The sequence below is a fragment of the Sander vitreus genome, chromosome 16, assembly GCF_031162955.1.
Source record: "Sander vitreus isolate 19-12246 chromosome 16, sanVit1, whole genome shotgun sequence".
NCBI lineage: Eukaryota > Metazoa > Chordata > Actinopteri > Perciformes > Percidae > Sander > Sander vitreus.
Window position 1 is genome coordinate 20,524,240 of NC_135870.1, and position 17,626 is coordinate 20,541,865.

The 17,626-nt window shown below is 39.7% G+C and overlaps 1 protein-coding gene across 1 annotated transcript in view; it reads right to left on the reverse strand.

Annotated features, from left to right (window-relative positions):
• Nucleotides 1–1,464: 1,464 nt before the first annotated feature.
• The window catches only part of il11ra (interleukin 11 receptor subunit alpha), a 57,104-nt gene continuing 40,942 nt past the window's right edge, over nt 1,465–17,626 (reverse strand). Inside the window, exons 3-12 of the mRNA XM_078271352.1 lie at nt 16,104–16,170; nt 14,111–14,277; nt 13,228–13,342; nt 12,685–12,848; nt 11,486–11,649; nt 10,694–10,838; nt 9,496–9,588; nt 7,068–7,167; nt 6,847–6,926; nt 1,465–6,165 (exon numbers count right to left, since the gene is read on the reverse strand). Coding sequence (XP_078127478.1) covers nt 6,848–6,926; nt 7,068–7,167; nt 9,496–9,588; nt 10,694–10,838; nt 11,486–11,649; nt 12,685–12,848; nt 13,228–13,342; nt 14,111–14,277; nt 16,104–16,170 — 1,094 coding nt within the window. The 3' untranslated portion in view covers nt 1,465–6,165; nt 6,847. The remainder of the gene's footprint in view (nt 6,166–6,846; nt 6,927–7,067; nt 7,168–9,495; nt 9,589–10,693; nt 10,839–11,485; nt 11,650–12,684; nt 12,849–13,227; nt 13,343–14,110; nt 14,278–16,103; nt 16,171–17,626) is intronic.

The following is a 17,626-nucleotide window of genomic DNA, read 5'->3' on the forward strand; positions in this document are numbered from 1 at the left end:
AAGGAAGTCCCCTGGCAGTCTAAAACTATTAGAGCATAATTAAGGGAGACAGGTTAAGGAGAGGAGCCTGGTCGGGCTAGAACTCTCCCCTGCCGGATTGGGCTGCACTGGCCTGCCTCCCTCTACTTTGATTATATTATTGATTATATGGTAGATTAATCTGACGACTATGAAGAGAAGAGAAGAGAAGGGGTGCTGCATCTGCAGACACACACCCTCCCCCGCCGGTTTGTCTGAACGCTGCAACTCCTCACTCCCTAAATATAAGCTTTATCAAAGAGGAGAGTTTTAAGTTTATGCTTATGCTTTGGTTTACATGTAGGGACCCTCATTATGCTAGTGTGGAAGTGTGGTGCTATTTTGAGCCTTGTTAGTGGTATAGAAATAGCAATTTCTTTTTACTTTATCTGTGCCCTGATGTAGTCAGTGCGTTATAAGCTAATTAGTGGTTTGCGATAAAACTGGTCACATTTGATTAGCATGAAAACATATCCCAGAGAACGGTCGACTCGGTACGACTCGGTAATGTGTTATTAACCCCTAGATTAATTTTGCGCCGGATTTGTCCTTTAAAGTCAGAAGCCGCACATTCAAAACAATCAATCATGACCCATAATGATGACATCTTTAACTGACAAAAGAAGTGAAGGCACCATGTATACTGTAATTACCACTTGTGGCCACAGTGAGTGCTGTTAAGCAAAGGTTACATATCCTCACTTAACAGGACTTCAAATGTGTTGCTGCTGCTGCACTTCAGCTGCTGAGAATTTGTATTAGAGCTATTGTGCCGAGCTGTTGCTGCTACTTTTGAATATCCTCAATACAGCAGGAAAGAAGCTTTTGGCCTGAGCCAGAGTTGCCATTCCACTGCATTAAGTTACATAAAATGACTCCCACTGAGAACTATGTTAAAACTCACGCCCTCCACTGTGCGTCCATGATTCTGAATGTGTTCTCCACAATCACACCAGCACAAGACATATGATACCCTGAAGATGCTAAAGTCTGCATGACGACATGTTTGCAATATGGGAATTGGAGCCAGAATACCAAGGCAATTTCCCTCCAGTTGTCCATCTTGAAAGATCCTTTCATAAAGACAACAAAGCCGGCTGGAGAATTTGGGATTCATCAGACACTGTCACAATCAGATAATGGAAGCTTTCTAAAGGAAACAAGAAGCAACAGGCTTCAGGGTGAATTTGGTAAAGTTTTTGAGAATCATAAGCACAAGTAATACCAATGGCATGAGAAACAGACCGATCCTCTCCACTACTGGCTCTTCTGTTCAAAGTACTGTAGTTGCATTCTTTGCACCATATTTGAAATATTTTGGACATAAGACATTTGTAACCAACCAAAGACTAAATTGTCACGATTTAACTGACCAATAGACAGAAGCAGATAAACAAACCTGTTTCTGATGAAAACAGAAAAAAAGAAAACCCCAGAAGCTAAGACTGTGATAAAATAGTATTTATTTCACAGACACATACAAAGACAGGAAAAAAAAACAGCTTATGGTGATATCTGTTGTACACATAAAGCAAAAAAAAGAAACAAAAAAAGACTATGTACATCTGAGAATGGATGCCTGAGTGTAATTTGAGGTTTAAAAACTAAAACCAACAGGCTCCATCTGCCATCACATACTGCAGAGGAACATAGAAAAACTGAGAATACCACAAGTGTGTTGACAAAAACAGAGAAGACACCACTTGAGTGAAACAGAAAGTTGGCAATCCATAGCTACACACCATACAAAGAGAAAACAGGTCACACTGAACCTCAAATACAGGATGGACAGGGTGGAAAACAGTCACTGATACATGGCCCACATAAAACTCAATCTGATGGATGGTTTATAAAATTTGAAGTGTCTTTGCAAAATGCATCATAAAATATCTTATTTTTTATATTTTTATATTATTCCTGACTTTTATTTTGCTGTTCAGATTGAAAAAATATGAACTTTGTTACCCGTGAAACTGAGCAATTATGAAACAAAGGCTTTACTCATGTCAGTTAGAGCACTTTTATATTTACTATTATTTCTAAATTACTAACATTATTTATGTGGTTATGCTGAATTAAACGGCATATACAGTATTTTAAGTAAAATGAGTGAGCAGGTAGCGTGTTTATTATCTTGATGAGGGTCACATTAACCAGACCTTAAAGGCCTAGAAAAGCATGGGAAAATAAATTAAATATCCATAATTATAAAATTAGGAAATTATTGCCGACTTAATATTTGGAGGTAATATTTTGATAAAAATAAAAAATTACGTTCATTACTGGCCTATCCATTGCCAGTTAAAGAAAAATCAAATCCAATTTAAACGAATGATTTATATATAATTTAGATTTTGTTTTTTTAAGTTTTGTTTTTAAAAGCTCTAAACGTTCCTTTCGTCGCTAACACCCATCTCATATATATACACATATATATATATATATATATATTTATTACTGGTCAAAAGTTTGGGGTCACTTAGAAATGTCCATTCCACTCCATTATAGACAGAATACCAGCTGAGATCAGTTGCATTGTTTTTTTTAACCAGGGCAGCAGTTTTCAGATTACATTATGTGCTTACATAATTGCAAAATGGTTCTCCAATGTTTTCTCAGTTAGCCTTTTAAAATGATATCAGATTAGTAAACAGAATGTGCCTTTGGAACATTGGATGAATGGTTGCTGATAATGGGCAATGTAGATATTGCATTAAAGATCAGCCACCCACTCAGATCAGCTGGTATTCTGTCTATAATGGAGTGGAATGGAAATTTGTAAGTGACCCCAAACTTTTGACCGGTAGACCGGTTTGACTTTTGACACACACACACACACACACACACACACACACACACATCTTACTTCAATTTAAACAGAAAGTGGAAGATCAGCTCTCTGTCAAATATAATTTGAATCATTTGAAAATGTTTGACTTTCTTTGGGAATGTTGCCACAGGAGCAGCTGGAGAACAAAAAAGGCCATTCATCTGAACGCAAAGAAATGAATGAAACCTAACAATAAAGTAAAGCAAGTTGGATAAAGACGAGTTTAGTAAACACATTGTCCATACAGTAATCGTACAGTAACACAGCTTCATATAACTGGGGAGAAAGACACAAATACACAATGTTGGGAAGGTTCTCCAGACATGGATTATCCTCAGTCACTTATACTTTCTGTAGGAATCTCCCTTCAGTCTTTGGGATTTTACATGGCAACATTATGCTACACAAACATCAAAAGCGATATAATTTGATTATTGACTGAATATTTATTACCATTTTCTCTGATTAGATCCATTGTAAGAAAGATGTTTTTATTTGAATTATTTTCCAGTTAAATAAAATGCATTGTTTTGTCTAATGGGTTTCACAATTTAATTGCATGTAATGATTTGTAAAACTGTGATTATCTGCCAATTTGTCGATTACAAATTATCATAAGATGGAGTTAAACTATGTCTGTGAAACTTTCCCTAAGAATATGTTTTTCTTCTCTACATATAAACATCATTTATAATAACATACATTACATAAAAATGTACTATTTAAAGTGTGATATACAATAATATACAAAAAAAAAGCTTCAACTGGATCCATGCATAATATGTGGAGCTAGCTTGAGAGAGCATACAGTTGTCAAAGTTTGACTCTGATGCACCTTGTGTTTCTGACACAAACTATAGTTTGTCAATCAATCAATATGGTGATAACGACACAGCTTTGGATCAACAGGACATAACCACCAGACTAACAGAAAGTGAAAGAAATAAAAAAATGTTTTTTATTGTGACTGCCCCACTCGAGCCTCTCACTTCCATGTGTTACAGACAGAACACAAGGTTTGTAGGTGCCAAACGCAAAAATGAACCAGATATAGTTTGGGGCTTTTCATACACTGAGCACTGGCCACCCAGCGATCGATCATTTTTCCACGAGTTGGCGGATCGTGAGACACGAGTACAGTGAGCGAGGGTCGCTCTTGTCAGTTAATCGTGTTGTTGCTCATCTCCTGTTCCACATCCACCAACCAACATGCTCTGCTACATAAACTCCGCTTTCATGTGTGAGGTGGAGACATTCCTGCCTTATAAAGTAAGACAAGTGCATCAGCTACCAACACATCCACATTACAGCAAACTCTAATGTACCACTGTAAGCGTACTGGTGCATACGGTTTGTTATATAATGTGGTGTAGAAGAACATTATGCCACTGAATGTTTCCATAGCAACTGTGCACAAACCATCTCAATTCTGAGTAAGTGGTGATGGTAGCAGTGATTGTGAGAGCCCACTCGCCATGTGAAAAGAACCCACGTCAAGGTTAGCGGTGAGCTGAACGAGGAAACCTTCTGCATCCACTTTCATCCCATTTGAACTGCACTTATGGTAGCGCTGTCTAGGAGACACCCAAAATATATGTGGGACTTGTTCACAAGAGCAGTGAGAGCAAGGATTTTTAGATTATTTCTCAAAATAACTTGATGGTAAACAAAGTGCTTAATCTATTTTTAACATCATATTAATGAACCAGCTTGTTGCGTTTCTACCTGTAAATCTACAACCTCTTTTTATTTTTATTTGATCGGTATAGGTTACCTTTAATATGCTTTTTTTGTCTAGTTAAAATATGCATCTTATTACCTTGTAACTGATGAACCCGGCTGAATAAAACCACACCAACAACTAACATGAAACACTGTCAAGTGTCATCAAGTCCAAAAGGGGTTATAGTAACTATAACGGTGTAACAATGGCCTATTGCTGAGAGTCGATGAAAACCTGTGGATGAAACCTTCAACCACAAAGGGCAGAAAAACACTGTTTTTCAGCCTGGTGAATTCAAACAAAGAAAGGAATTGAATGACACATTAAGAAAGAAGTTATTATTATTTGGGGTTGTTTGAATATCTACGGTTTAATATTCTCTTGCTAACTAAGTGTCTATGTAATGACATAATGCGGGTGGTTTGTGAAAGGCCTGTCTCTTCTTCTCTCTCGCTCTCTCTTTCTATAGCTCTCTCTCTCTCTCTCTCTCTCTCTCTCTCTCTCTATATATATATATATATATATATATATATATATATATATATATATATATATATATATATGTGTGTGTCTTTCATTCACACACATTCAGTAACAGTGGCTGGATGGATGGATAGAAAGAGGTATGATAAAAGAAACAAAAGTACACCTGTGCTATATACATCAGACAACAAAACAAGCATAGCATGCAACATTAAATCAGTTGGCATAAATGAAATAAAGTCTCTACAACCCAACCCGCCCACCCTGGACCTTATTCTCCATGTCCATCCCTCAGGTCAGGAGCCAGTAACAGGTTGCCTCCTGTCCCTCAGATGAGACCATTAATGCCCGTAGTTGCTGCTTTGGCACCAGATGCACACACAGAGAGTTATGCTTCCTTCACAGCATTTAGTCGGTCGGTCAGTCGATGTAATAACGGACAATGTAATAACGGACGCACATTACTCTCTCGAAAAAATAAAAGAATGCGAAGAGTCCTGGGAGAAGAGAGGAAAGTTGTCCCAGAAAAAAAAAACTTTCCCTTCCCACAAAGAAAATGCCTATGTTCTCCTGTTTGGCAGCTGCACGTCTTGTCCTTAACTTGTTGCTTAAAAGTAAAAAAAAAAAAATGTTGCTCCTCTCCAAAAAGGCTGAGGAGTGAGTCCACCTGAAGCAGCATTGGTTGTGAGTGAACTCTAATGTCCTGATGCTGTGTCGCTCGTACAGTCTGCTGAGCTGCAGTGAAGTTGCTGAAGTGAAAATAAAGAAACAGACTAGGGTCTGTTTACCCTGTCCCCATGGACAGTAGGTGGAGTCTGCTGATGCATTATGGGTAGTGCACTTAGATGTGACCACTTTATGTGTCCAGGAAAATCTCGCAAAACATACCCTTCAGTCAGCTTTTGTATGGTAGTGGGTAACTTCACCCTACTCCGCAAAGTTCCCTGTATGGGTTCATCCCTGTCCTGGATCCCGGTTGGACCCTCGCTGATGCATTCTTGTTAATGTAGTTAAATATGGACGGTCAGCTTGCTACAGTGGTAAAGGCAGAGGCTGACTCTTGGGAGGAGCCCTAGAACGGGCTGACGAGGAGAAGATGCTTTAAATCAACCTGAGAAAAGAGAAAAAACAAAAGAGAAGAGACAGAAAATCAGTTAGTGGGGGGGAAAAAAAAGCAGAAAAGAGAGATTGGAGAAAAGAAGAGGAGACATGAAGGAGAGTTGAGAGGAGGAAAACAGAAAAGGACAACTTTACATAAATCATAATGTAATTAAGCACTGCCTTAAAATCACAAATTTAAATAACAGAGCTGAATGAGCGATTTGCAGGCATACTTTCAGGGTTATAATCTGTGTGTGTGTGTGTGTGTGTGTGTGTGTGTGGGGCTTATAATCACATGTTGGCTGGCTATCTGAAGGGTTGTATGAATGTTGTTTATAGCAGCACTTTGAACCATTTAAGTTCCTACTAGGGCAGAGCTCTGCTATGCTCTCCTCACTGGCATAACTCACATTTGAGGAAACGTTGTGGTACTCTGAAAGAAGTGACACTTAATTAGGACTTTAATTATCCCCGCAGCAGAGGCTGTTCGCCATGCAGAGGTCTAAAACTATCTGCCAAACAAGCTAAACTCAGAACATAAACTGCTGTGTGGCCATTGGTGAAAACTCAACATACTCATAACACATGTGCAACAAGAAAGATGTGAGAGGAAAATGGAATCTGACATGAAATGCTTAAGAGAAGATTTTAAGGCAAAGAAGAACAAGCATCGCGTCTATGTGTGTCTCACATTAGATTGGGATGGACTTCATCTTGACCATGGAGGTGAGTTCCTGTTTGGTCGCATGATCACGCCGCCTCTGCCTCACCCTGGAAATATAAAACAATAAGTAAACAACAATAAAATGCCATGCTTTAAAATACTTACTCAAATACAGAGAGAAAGACCACACAGGCTGTGGCCTGTGGATGTGGGATACATGTGTGTGTGTGTGTGTGTGTGTGTCTTACCACACGACAAAGATGAGGGAAAGGATGGTGGTGAGGATGACCACGGAGAACAAAACCAGCAGAATCACCAAACCCAAATTACCTTCATCCTCAGGATGATCTGAATGGGAAGAGAGAGGGGAAAAAAACCAACAGGGGAGGTCAACAAAACAAGCAGGCTGGGAGATCGAGAGAGTTAAAGCAACAGAGAGGAGGGCTGACTCAAAGATGAAGGGCTGGGGAGTAAGATGAAGAGGGAAACAGAGGATGCACGACAGAAGAGACAGATGTAAAAGTGTGGTGAAAAAAAAGAAAATTAAAGTTGATAACCAAAACCAAGTATAGTTAAGGAATAAGCTAGACAATAAGACAGTTCACACATCGCTGGGTTGTCGTCTTCTCAGCGACAGCAAAACCTGTTTTAATCCAACGCGTTTTTGTGTCTGAGGCAAAATAAAGAGCAAAAATAAAGAGTGCTATGTGTGTGTTCTCAAATATAATTACTCTCTGGTGAGAAGTTAATTTTAAATGTGCCATTTTGGCTTTCACACAAACATGCATTTATCGTACGGAGAGGGGTAAACAACTCTCGTTCACACACACACACACACAAACAAGACAAAACTGTGTTCAATGTGAACTGTAAAACAAAGCAAAGAAGAAACACAGCAGACACACACATACAATGAGCAAAAACATAACGATTTATGAGCACATCTGTAAATGAGTGTGGGCGCGCGCACGCACACGCACACACACACACACACACACACACACACACAGAGAGAAGAAGACATCTGGTTAGCAGCAGACCATCTTAAATTTGACAGCATCAGTCACGGCAACTTTCAGCTCTACTGCCCAAACTGTGTCTATATGTCTCCTTGTATATACTGTATGTATGTGTGTGTGTGTGTGTGTGTGTGTGTGTGTGTGTGTGTGTGTGTGTGCATGTTTACGAATGCATTCTAGTTGTATGTATCCTGCATGTGTATATTTTAGATGTCATATTTGCAACTGCAGGCTGCTTTTCCCTGTGTTTTTGCCCATGTAATGTATATGTGAGCTGCTATGCACTTAACTTTTCAACCAGGGCACATACTGTAGAGAACATAATACCTTGCAGGTACAAATTACGGCAGTTATATGCAATTTGGTAATGAAGCCAGACACAAGGTACTTGTACTGCTCTATCTAGAGTATAATAAACAGTAAATATTGCCTTGTTACTGCATATATGTTTGCATTAATGACTGATGCGGCTTCTTGTTGGTGCCAAATAATGGGGTAAAAAATATCCTCGTCCTGATCTCTGACTAGCTATGATTCACATAGCTCATCAGGCTTAAACCTAGACTGACATGATTGTAAACAAGCAAGGAACAGCCTTGTTTCAAAACCGATCCTACCTTTGATCAACTTGACCGTGATAATAATTCCACCTTAAAATGAGATAATGGATGTTTTGGTTTTTAACATAATGAAACTGGTATGCGCTAATAGTAGCAGTGTAAAAGTATCACTTGTGGTTGAATAGCAGTATTACTTACACTAATAGTAACAGTAGTGACTATTAGTGTATCTGTACTAGCAGGGTGCGATTTTTCTGGTAGACCTTTCTGGTCTATATATCCCTGCCTCTGCTGAATTATTGTTTATCCCCGGTGGGGACAAAATGTATCCCCCCCTCTCCAAGTGATCAATGCTACTTCACCAATAGACTATTATTAATAGAAGTATTTTAAACTAAGTAAAGCGCTGTGTGATAGAACGATTAAATCCGAGCCGCTCGGTTTAGCTGCTACAGAGCTCCGTCGTATCAGCGGCAGTTGGTAGATGTGTTTAGCCTTGACTGTGAATGTGAGCCGGCTACAGGCGCCGCCAGATGCCGGTCCTTTCAGTAGTTGAATTTTGCCGCGAAAAAAATGCCGTGTCGACGAAAGTTAAGTTTAGGCACGAAAATGTCTAGTAAGTTTAGGAAAAAGGTCGTAGTTTGGATTAAAACACCCCCCCAAGGAACGAATGAGCGATTCCTGGGTGAAGTGGGAAGTGAACACAGCTCCCAGACTTGAAAGCGCTGTGTTTTATGCTGACACCACGTTGTGCTATGTCATTTTGATATTTTCCATTGAATATTGACGATCATAAATAAGTGTTTTGGCATGCCTGGCCGAGTGGCACAGTATTGGAAGAGGGATTTAATTCTTACATGTTTTGTTTTGTTGTGCATGTTAAAAAAATACCCCCCCCTCTGTTTTTTTACAAATCGCACCCTGTGTACTAGCAGTAGTAGAAATTGAAAGTAGCAGCTTTTGGTAATTGTAGTAACTGGAGAGGAGCAGCTCATAACAATAGTAATTACAGTAATTGTACTGCAGTTGAGCTACAATAACACATACAGTATTAGAGTTGCTCCTGAATACAATCACATTCATTTGAAATGACTTACTGTGTGGCTTTGCAGTGGAGGTTTCGGGTTTTGTGTTGAAGGGGAAGATATAGTCTGGCGGGAGCAGCTCTGGAGCTTCAGACGTGGAGGAGACTGTAGTACAAACAGCACGCACGCGCACACACACACACACACACACACACACACACACACACACACACACACACACACTTTAGGGAGTTATTCTCATGAGTAACAATGAATATGCACACAAAACAAAGTCGGTTGATAAAGGCGTAAAAACTACTGCCAATCTATAGCACTAGATACAGTACATGCATGAGCCCTGATCTGTTGCAAAATATAGAAAATGATTCCTTGTTGTGTAAGGATGTGAGGACCTCGGTAGTTGCAATTCACTCTACGGAGGAGTCAGTTAGTGAGCTTTATCTCGCTTACAGTAAGTCCAAAATGAATCAACTAGACTCCTAATGGGTACCAAGAAGAGATATATCTCTGCTTTACTGCCCTCTCTTTACTGGCTACCAGTGAAATACAGAACTGATTGACCCAGCTCTTCATCAAGAAGGCATGACTGGTCACCCTCTGTTTTATTACTTCTTTGTGAAACATGCAGGGCTGCAACTAACTCATTTTTGTTTTGAATAATATATTAATCTGAAGATTATTTCCTGAATTAGTTTTTTTGGTCGATAAAAAGAAAATACTAAAGATAATGTCTATTCCACTTTCACAGAGTCCAGTTGTCTAACCAACAGTCCAAAACCCAAAGATATTCAGTTTACTACAGTACATTATTTAAGACAAGGAACAGCAGCAACTATTTACATTTTAGAAGCTGGAACCAGGATTGGGGGGGTGGGGGGGGGGTGCTTAAGAATGGACTGAAACGATGACAGATCAGCAAAACAGTTGGATTTATTTATTTATTAACTGTCCATTACATTACATTGTCCAGTTCATTCGAACTACAGATCCGCTACCCGATCTGGCAAACTTGCATAATGTAATGTAATGGACAATTCCGCTTCCAACCTGTAGGGGGACTGCAGTGGGAAAAGTTACCTAGTGTTGCTTTAACGTATTCTTTGAGTTTCATAATTATGTTTTTCTATTTATGTGACTGTATTGTGTCATCTCTCTGTCAAGCACTTTTGTCTAAGTTTGTTGCTTTTAGATGCACTCTAAAAATAAACTGACTTAGACTTAGAAATGAACATTTCATTTTCTTTCTGACCTTCCCAAGGCCTGACGACAATCAGGGGACTCCATTCACTCCACTGGCTCTCAGAGTTCACCTCGTCGCGGGCTCGAAGCTGAACCTGGTGGAAGTAACCAGCCAGGGCGTCGAATATCACGACCGGACTCTCCTCCGCGTAAACCTGAGTGATTGAGAAAGAGACAGGACAGGGAATTGTTTATGGCCTTAGTGTAAAAATCTAAGTGAAATTCTTGTGTTTTGTCACATTCTCATTTGTTTTTTAATTTCTTTTGTTGGGACTTAATTTGTAAAAACGACTTGTGCATTACACCGTCATTATACAACAAAGAGCCATTTGGCATTATTATGCTAAATAAAATAGCTTATTGCAAGTTAATATACTATCTGCAGTTTACAAGAAGTCACAAAAAATAAAATCTAACCAATTATTGACGTAGGGTTTTACAAAAAACATATTTTAAACTTAAGTGCTCATGAGGCATGATTTCTGGTGGCGACAGAGAGGGGAATGTCTTCTTTAACATCAGTAAAAATGAATAATTTTGCATTTTTACTTCAGCTTTATATTTTGATATGTTCTTTCTTGTTTTAAGTAGTATGTTCTGTGATTGGCTTGGGTTTCAGAAATAAGGTTTGTGACCAATCACAGTAATTAAATAAATGTACATAAGTTAAGTTTCAATTGCTGGTATAATGGGGGAAACTACAATTGTATTTTCTTTAATGATGCATGATGAGATGCACAAGTTAAATCCACACTGTGCACCAATCAACATAGAAATGAAACCTTCTGCCTTGCTGACTAACCTCTGACCAGTATATAGAGCCCTGTGGCCTGTATCTGATCTGAAACATAAGGGGGAAAGCATCAAGCAGCGGCCAGGAAGAGGGAAAGTTCCAAGAGACGATCAGCCTCTTTGGATACCCTTCTAGCTCATTCACCAACACCGACTCTGGAGGGTCTGGTTTCACTGCAAATAAAGACAGATAAAAACAACGTGAGATTTAGCCATAGGTATTTCCTCTATGGTTTGCACACTAGAAAACATGTCAAAACAAAGATATCAAGTACAAGAGGGCAGAACGTAACAAATCAAACCGAAGCTGTTTGTCTTGACCACACCTGTGTTCAAGACATAAATGCTCAATTTCTTCACCTGATTTGCTTTTAGTCTTTTTTATTGATGCTGTTGCTTTTAATCTGATGAACGATCTAGCTTTGCAGCATTGGGGAATGTAAAGAAAATCCAACTAAGTTTCGAAATTCGAAACTGCCATTACCATTTTCTCTGTATATACTGTATGACCTTGCTATTACTAGAACTATCCATTCATTCTCTGAATCTTATCCCACAGACTCTCATCTGTATGACTCTGAAGCGTTTTCACACAACTGTGACGAATGGCATGTAGTGAGTGGTGAGCGCCATCCATTAGGCACATCTGCTGCTATGAAGACTGTCTCAAGTACGCTGTGAATGGCTCTGTTCGAGAGCGACAACACCACCATGTACACAGAGAAGCAACAAAACAAGATAATTGAGGTCATTATATGGGGACCAAAAGGACACGGTAACAACAGCTGTCAGGAAACATTATGGGCCGCATTGGAAATCCTGCTGCTGTTGTGTTTATCTACTGATTTTAGGAAAAGGAATGAGAGTAGATAATCAAGGTGCTATGGAAGCATGAAGCATGTATCCCTGTAGTTGCAACAGTTGAAAAAGCTTCTTTTTAAATGGGTGGGTTATGTCACAACTGTTAAAAATAAAAGAGGGGACAGGTCCAGCAATATTGCAAGCCAATCACAATACAAGTTTTTGAATAGTAGAATAGGGCTAGTGTTTCAGAGAAGAGAAACATGGTAAAACTAATCCATTTTCAGAGAAAGGTGCTTCCTAGACATGTGTCACTAACATGACAAAAACAATTTTAATCACCCCATTCCTGTGTGTGTGTGTGTGTGTGTGTGTGTGTGTGTGTGTGTGCGTTTTATGTGATCTTACATAGCTCATGTAACCTAAACCGGACAGATGTTGTCTCAGAGCCGAGGGCGTTGGTCTCTGAGATTCTCAGGGTATGGATGGTCTGCCAGAAGGCAGGATGATCTACGTCACAGTGCTTGCGGGCGACATCCACAACGCATGGCCTCCACTCATGACCAGTCCCCCTTAAAAACAAAAACAAAACGTGTTGCATTCTGTCGGGTAAAAGGCAACCTAAGTGTGTGCCGGAAACCGTAGATACCTTCTAACTAAAAAGTCACCACAGCTGAAAGCTGAAGCCAACGCTTCAGTGTCTTTGACACTTTAAAAGAAACTGCTGTAATGTGTCATGGTTGAAAGTTTCCACTGAGTGCCATATGGCAGAGTGAAGAGAGGTGAAGCAAAGAGAAGGATAGACAGGGTTCACATTTGGATACGACTCACACTACATGCACTTCATTCAAAATGTAACTCTGTGGCACATGCACTATATTTAGATTCTTCATAGCCCATTCTGAATGGGACCTTGGGCGTTGCTGTTGACATGCATTAACTCACTGTTACCTGAAGGAGGCGTTGTACTTGGCTGGCAGGAAGGTCTTTACTGAATCCACCCAGGAGCAGCGAACATGCGTGTGATTGGGCACTTTACAGGAAATGCTCAGCAGCCCAGGGGGGTCTAGGAAACAGGAGTCAGAAGACAGAGTTTATTTTCAGAACGAGACAGGGAGTTTGTTTTTTTCCAAGGGTCCTGTTAGATGTTATATATGAAATGTTTCTCTGTTTTGTCCTCAGGGCTAAAGTGAACAGCTCTGTGCTATGGTGACCCTATCATGAACCAAAATATTTCAGGAGAAGCTTGGCCAGGACCATGGAAAACTCCCTGTCCGTCAAACGGAAGCCTACATAGGAAGCCATTTCCTCTTTGAGACAGTTACAGGAAGCGGAGGGCTTTGTCTATGTGACGGCCGATAAGACCCGTTTCCTCTGAGGACCAGTAGCGCTGTTCTGATCATCACTGTTGTAATAAGATGTCTTGTTGTAGCCAGAGAGCAGCATAAATCAAATGTTTAGAATGTAATCTCATTCATTAAAAAAGGGGGGGGAGAGAGAGTGAGAGAGAGAGAGAGAGAGAGAGAGAGAAAGAAATTGTCAGATGACAGAGAAGCATAGAGGGAAATATGTTGAGGTAAACTCAAGAGAGAGATGGGAATGTGCGAGTAGGAGAAACTTATTTAATGCTTTTATGGTGAATTATCCAAAGACTGAAATGAACTGTGAGGGACTGGGATGCTGTGTAAAACACGAGGGACGTGGCCATGTTCCTGCTGCAAAGAGTCTTTGTCTTTAAAGGTGCAGTCCCATGGCGAGAGACTGAAAGTAGAGCAGAGCTGTTAAACTCCTAAATTAGGCGCTATAAGCCTGGACAAGTCACAACAACACTTACGGCCCAGTCTGAGTTTGACAGAGTGGAGGAGGAGCCCCCGGTTGTCATAGCAGCTGTAGTTGCCCTGTGCTGAGTGGTCGACGTGCAGCAGCACCAAGGTTCCATCTGATGTCACTTTGTGCCATGGCAACACTGAGCTGTGGTTGAGATGCCACACCACAGGTATCCTGGTCGGGAACACATCAGAGTTTAGTTATGCTTGTGAGGACCTTCCTCACTAACCTGTGAGCATAACGCTCAACCCACGACTAAAAATCTTTCATGGCATTATCATAGTCATCAAATACCTACGTCTGCATGTTACAACTTTCTTTTAAGGATCAAGAACAAGATTAACTTTATTGTCCCACAAGGTGGGAAATTTGTCTTGGGCACTTAAAGGACAGTTCCGGCGTAAAATGAACCTAGGGGTTAATAGCATATGTGTACCGAGTCAATCGTTCTCTGGGACATGTTTTCATGCTAATCGAATGTGTCTCTAGCTTTTAACAAGCTGATCGCAAATCCAGTGGTTAGCTGCTAACGCTAGCTTTCGGGTCAGAGGGTAAGTCACTATTTTCTACCACTAACAAGGCTCAAAATAGGACATGCAAACCGAAGCATTGAGAACTTTGTAAGTGTACAGACAGTTTATTAAAAAGATAGATTATAAAGACAGTCGCATTCGTGTTTACATTCGGCCGCCATCTTAGAAAAAGGTCATGAGCAGTCGAATCACGAACACTGTGTTTGAGCTATGTTACTGGTTACTGGTTGCACGGCGTTCGTGGTTTGACTGCTCATGACTGTTTTTCAAGATGGCGGCCGAATGTAAACACAAACGCTACTGTCTTTATAATCTATCTTTTTAATAAACTGTCTGTCTGTAAGTCCAAAAGCTAGCGTTAGCAGCTAACCACCGGTTTTGCGGTAGCTTGTTAAAAGCTAGAGACGCATTCGATAAGCATGAAAACATGTCCCAGAGAACGTTCGACTCGGTACACATATGTTATAAACCCCTAGGTTCATTTTACGCCGGAATTGTCCTTTAAGCCATGCTGCAGCCATACGAAACAACATATACAACATGATACAAATACAATACAACAAACAATAATATGACCCTAATGGTGTGTAAAACACAACATGGTGTCACACAGTGCATATAGTTAAACAACAAAAAAATAAACAAATTCTGTGCAGTGATAACAAGCGCAACAATAACAGTGCAATCGATGCAATGAAATGATACATTGATTACATGATTACATTTGGTATTATTCTGTAGGTTTTCCTCACTGTCAACAAATCCCAAGAGACTACAACCAACCTTTAATAATAATACGTTTTGGACAACAATAAAACGTCTATAAGGAATAAGATATGTCAAGCTTTGGCTACACCGGCAATACCTGTTAGCAGGATCAATTAGCTGTCAGGTTTTTCTTTTTCATGGGATTTGACAATACTCTTCAGTTTTACGTATAACATCTTATGTGTTTTTGTCGTTTACTGACTTTTCTTTTCTTTGAAAAGATGGCACACATTGGCTCTCTCTCAAATCAGATAATTTAGCCTTTTTGCACCTGCTTTAGCAATGCAGGCACCGTTTAACCCTTTGTATCACGATAAGTTATCTTCGGTTGCCTTGTAAACAAAAATGTTGACGATGAGATCACCATTAAAACAGAAGGGTTGTTATGCTATTTTTGTCTGTTACCTTTCAGTCAAAGCTAAACAAATATGCATTATTGCGTATATGAATACAGTTAGATGGCTGATTAATGCATTCTAGTCTATGGTTATACAAATGGATGTCACCGCAACTTTTCTGATGAATTTGTTCCTGTACGACTCTTGAATAAATGTAGCCGCTATACTATAGCCGTTTTGGATTATTGAAAAAAATAAAAACGTTCCAACTCCCATTTGACTGAGCTGAAAATATCTCTTTGTCATTAGAAGACAAAGAAACACAACTTCAAGGCACACAGGAAATTGTCTTTTGTCTTACCCGATTTGTGACTTCCCGCATGACAGTGTCACATTTGACTGCAAGCGTCCATACTGCACGCCTGACACTGCAAACACAGACATCACATAAAAATTTAAAAGCACACTGTTGTCGCTCTCAGAGTACGTTCACAATCTGACATACCGTGTGTCTCCATTGTCTGTATAAATGTGATTTAAGTGCCACTATTTACAGTAATAGAGTCAACAGTATCACAATAACATGACCATACAAGGTTTGGGCCCCTGCAGACACTAGGCGGAGGAGACTTTGGCATACAGTATAAAGCTGCTCCAGTGTTTCATTTTTCTGGAAGTTTATCACAATGAAAATATTATTACTCTGTAGCAGCAAATCGACTTTAAGATATCTTCAATAATAGACAGAGAAGAAGTGGTTAAGCATTTGAAGAAGATATTAAGAACAAGATACAGATATAGACTTTAACTCTAAAAATCCATTTAGAAAACATTTTTTGATATTAACATTCAAAACAGTCTGCGTTTGTAATGGGAAAAGTTACTAGTGCTGAGTAACAACACCCATTTCTGTTGATTTGGACAACTGCTCATTGTCTTAAGATTCAACATCGCCGTGTGCTCCCAGCCCTAACTTCACAAACCTGAACCTTTGGACAGAGGTGGCTGCAAGTTTCTTTCTTTTTACTTATTCCTGCCCAAAATCACCTGTAGTGGTATCTAGCCATGCAAATAGCTTTTTTTATCTGCTGCGGTTTTGAGATATCCATCTCTGAGATTTCTGTCTCCACCCTTATACAATGGGGTGCTCATATCATTACAAAATTTGAAAAAAACAACAGAAACAATGTCATCATTGTTCACCATACCTACAGAAACCTCGATGTTCACAATTTTTATTGGAACTATTGTAGCAGCACAAACAAAGAAAATAACTGGGACGGCAGCACACGTTTCAGACATGGTCTCTCCAAACCTGGGCATATACAACCAAAATTATAGGTTGTGCATGGTAAACTGACCATTTAATGTGCCAGCAGACGTGATGTAGCCAAGTAGTTTCAGAGATCTTTCAGTAACATAACGCCACAGTTTAGACCACCAGTTTTATAAGTATCCATTAAGGGGAGACACTACAGGCAAAAACATAATTTTTCAATTTGGAGTTTTTAGGCTAGTTTGCTTTCATAACACCATGTCTTCTGTCAGACCATTGGGGGAAAAAAACTAACCCCAAAATTTCAGAAAACTTTTAATACAAAAATAATTGTCTTAAAGCTTTAGTGCGTAACTTTTTGATATTAATGAACGTCCGTTACAGTCAAGCCATTGCTAAATGAGTTGCTACAAAGCTAACTAAGACTATCAGCTCCACACAACTCTCTCTGTATTTCTCAGTATGGCTATGTTCAGAAACCGGCGTCGTCCGGCGACTTTCGCGCGTAGAAAGTGAAGAAACTCGAGTGAAGATAATGACCTCTTCTGAAGAGTACTTAATGTTTTTTTAATCCTCCGTGTCCTCCTCGGCTACTAGCAACTGCGTAG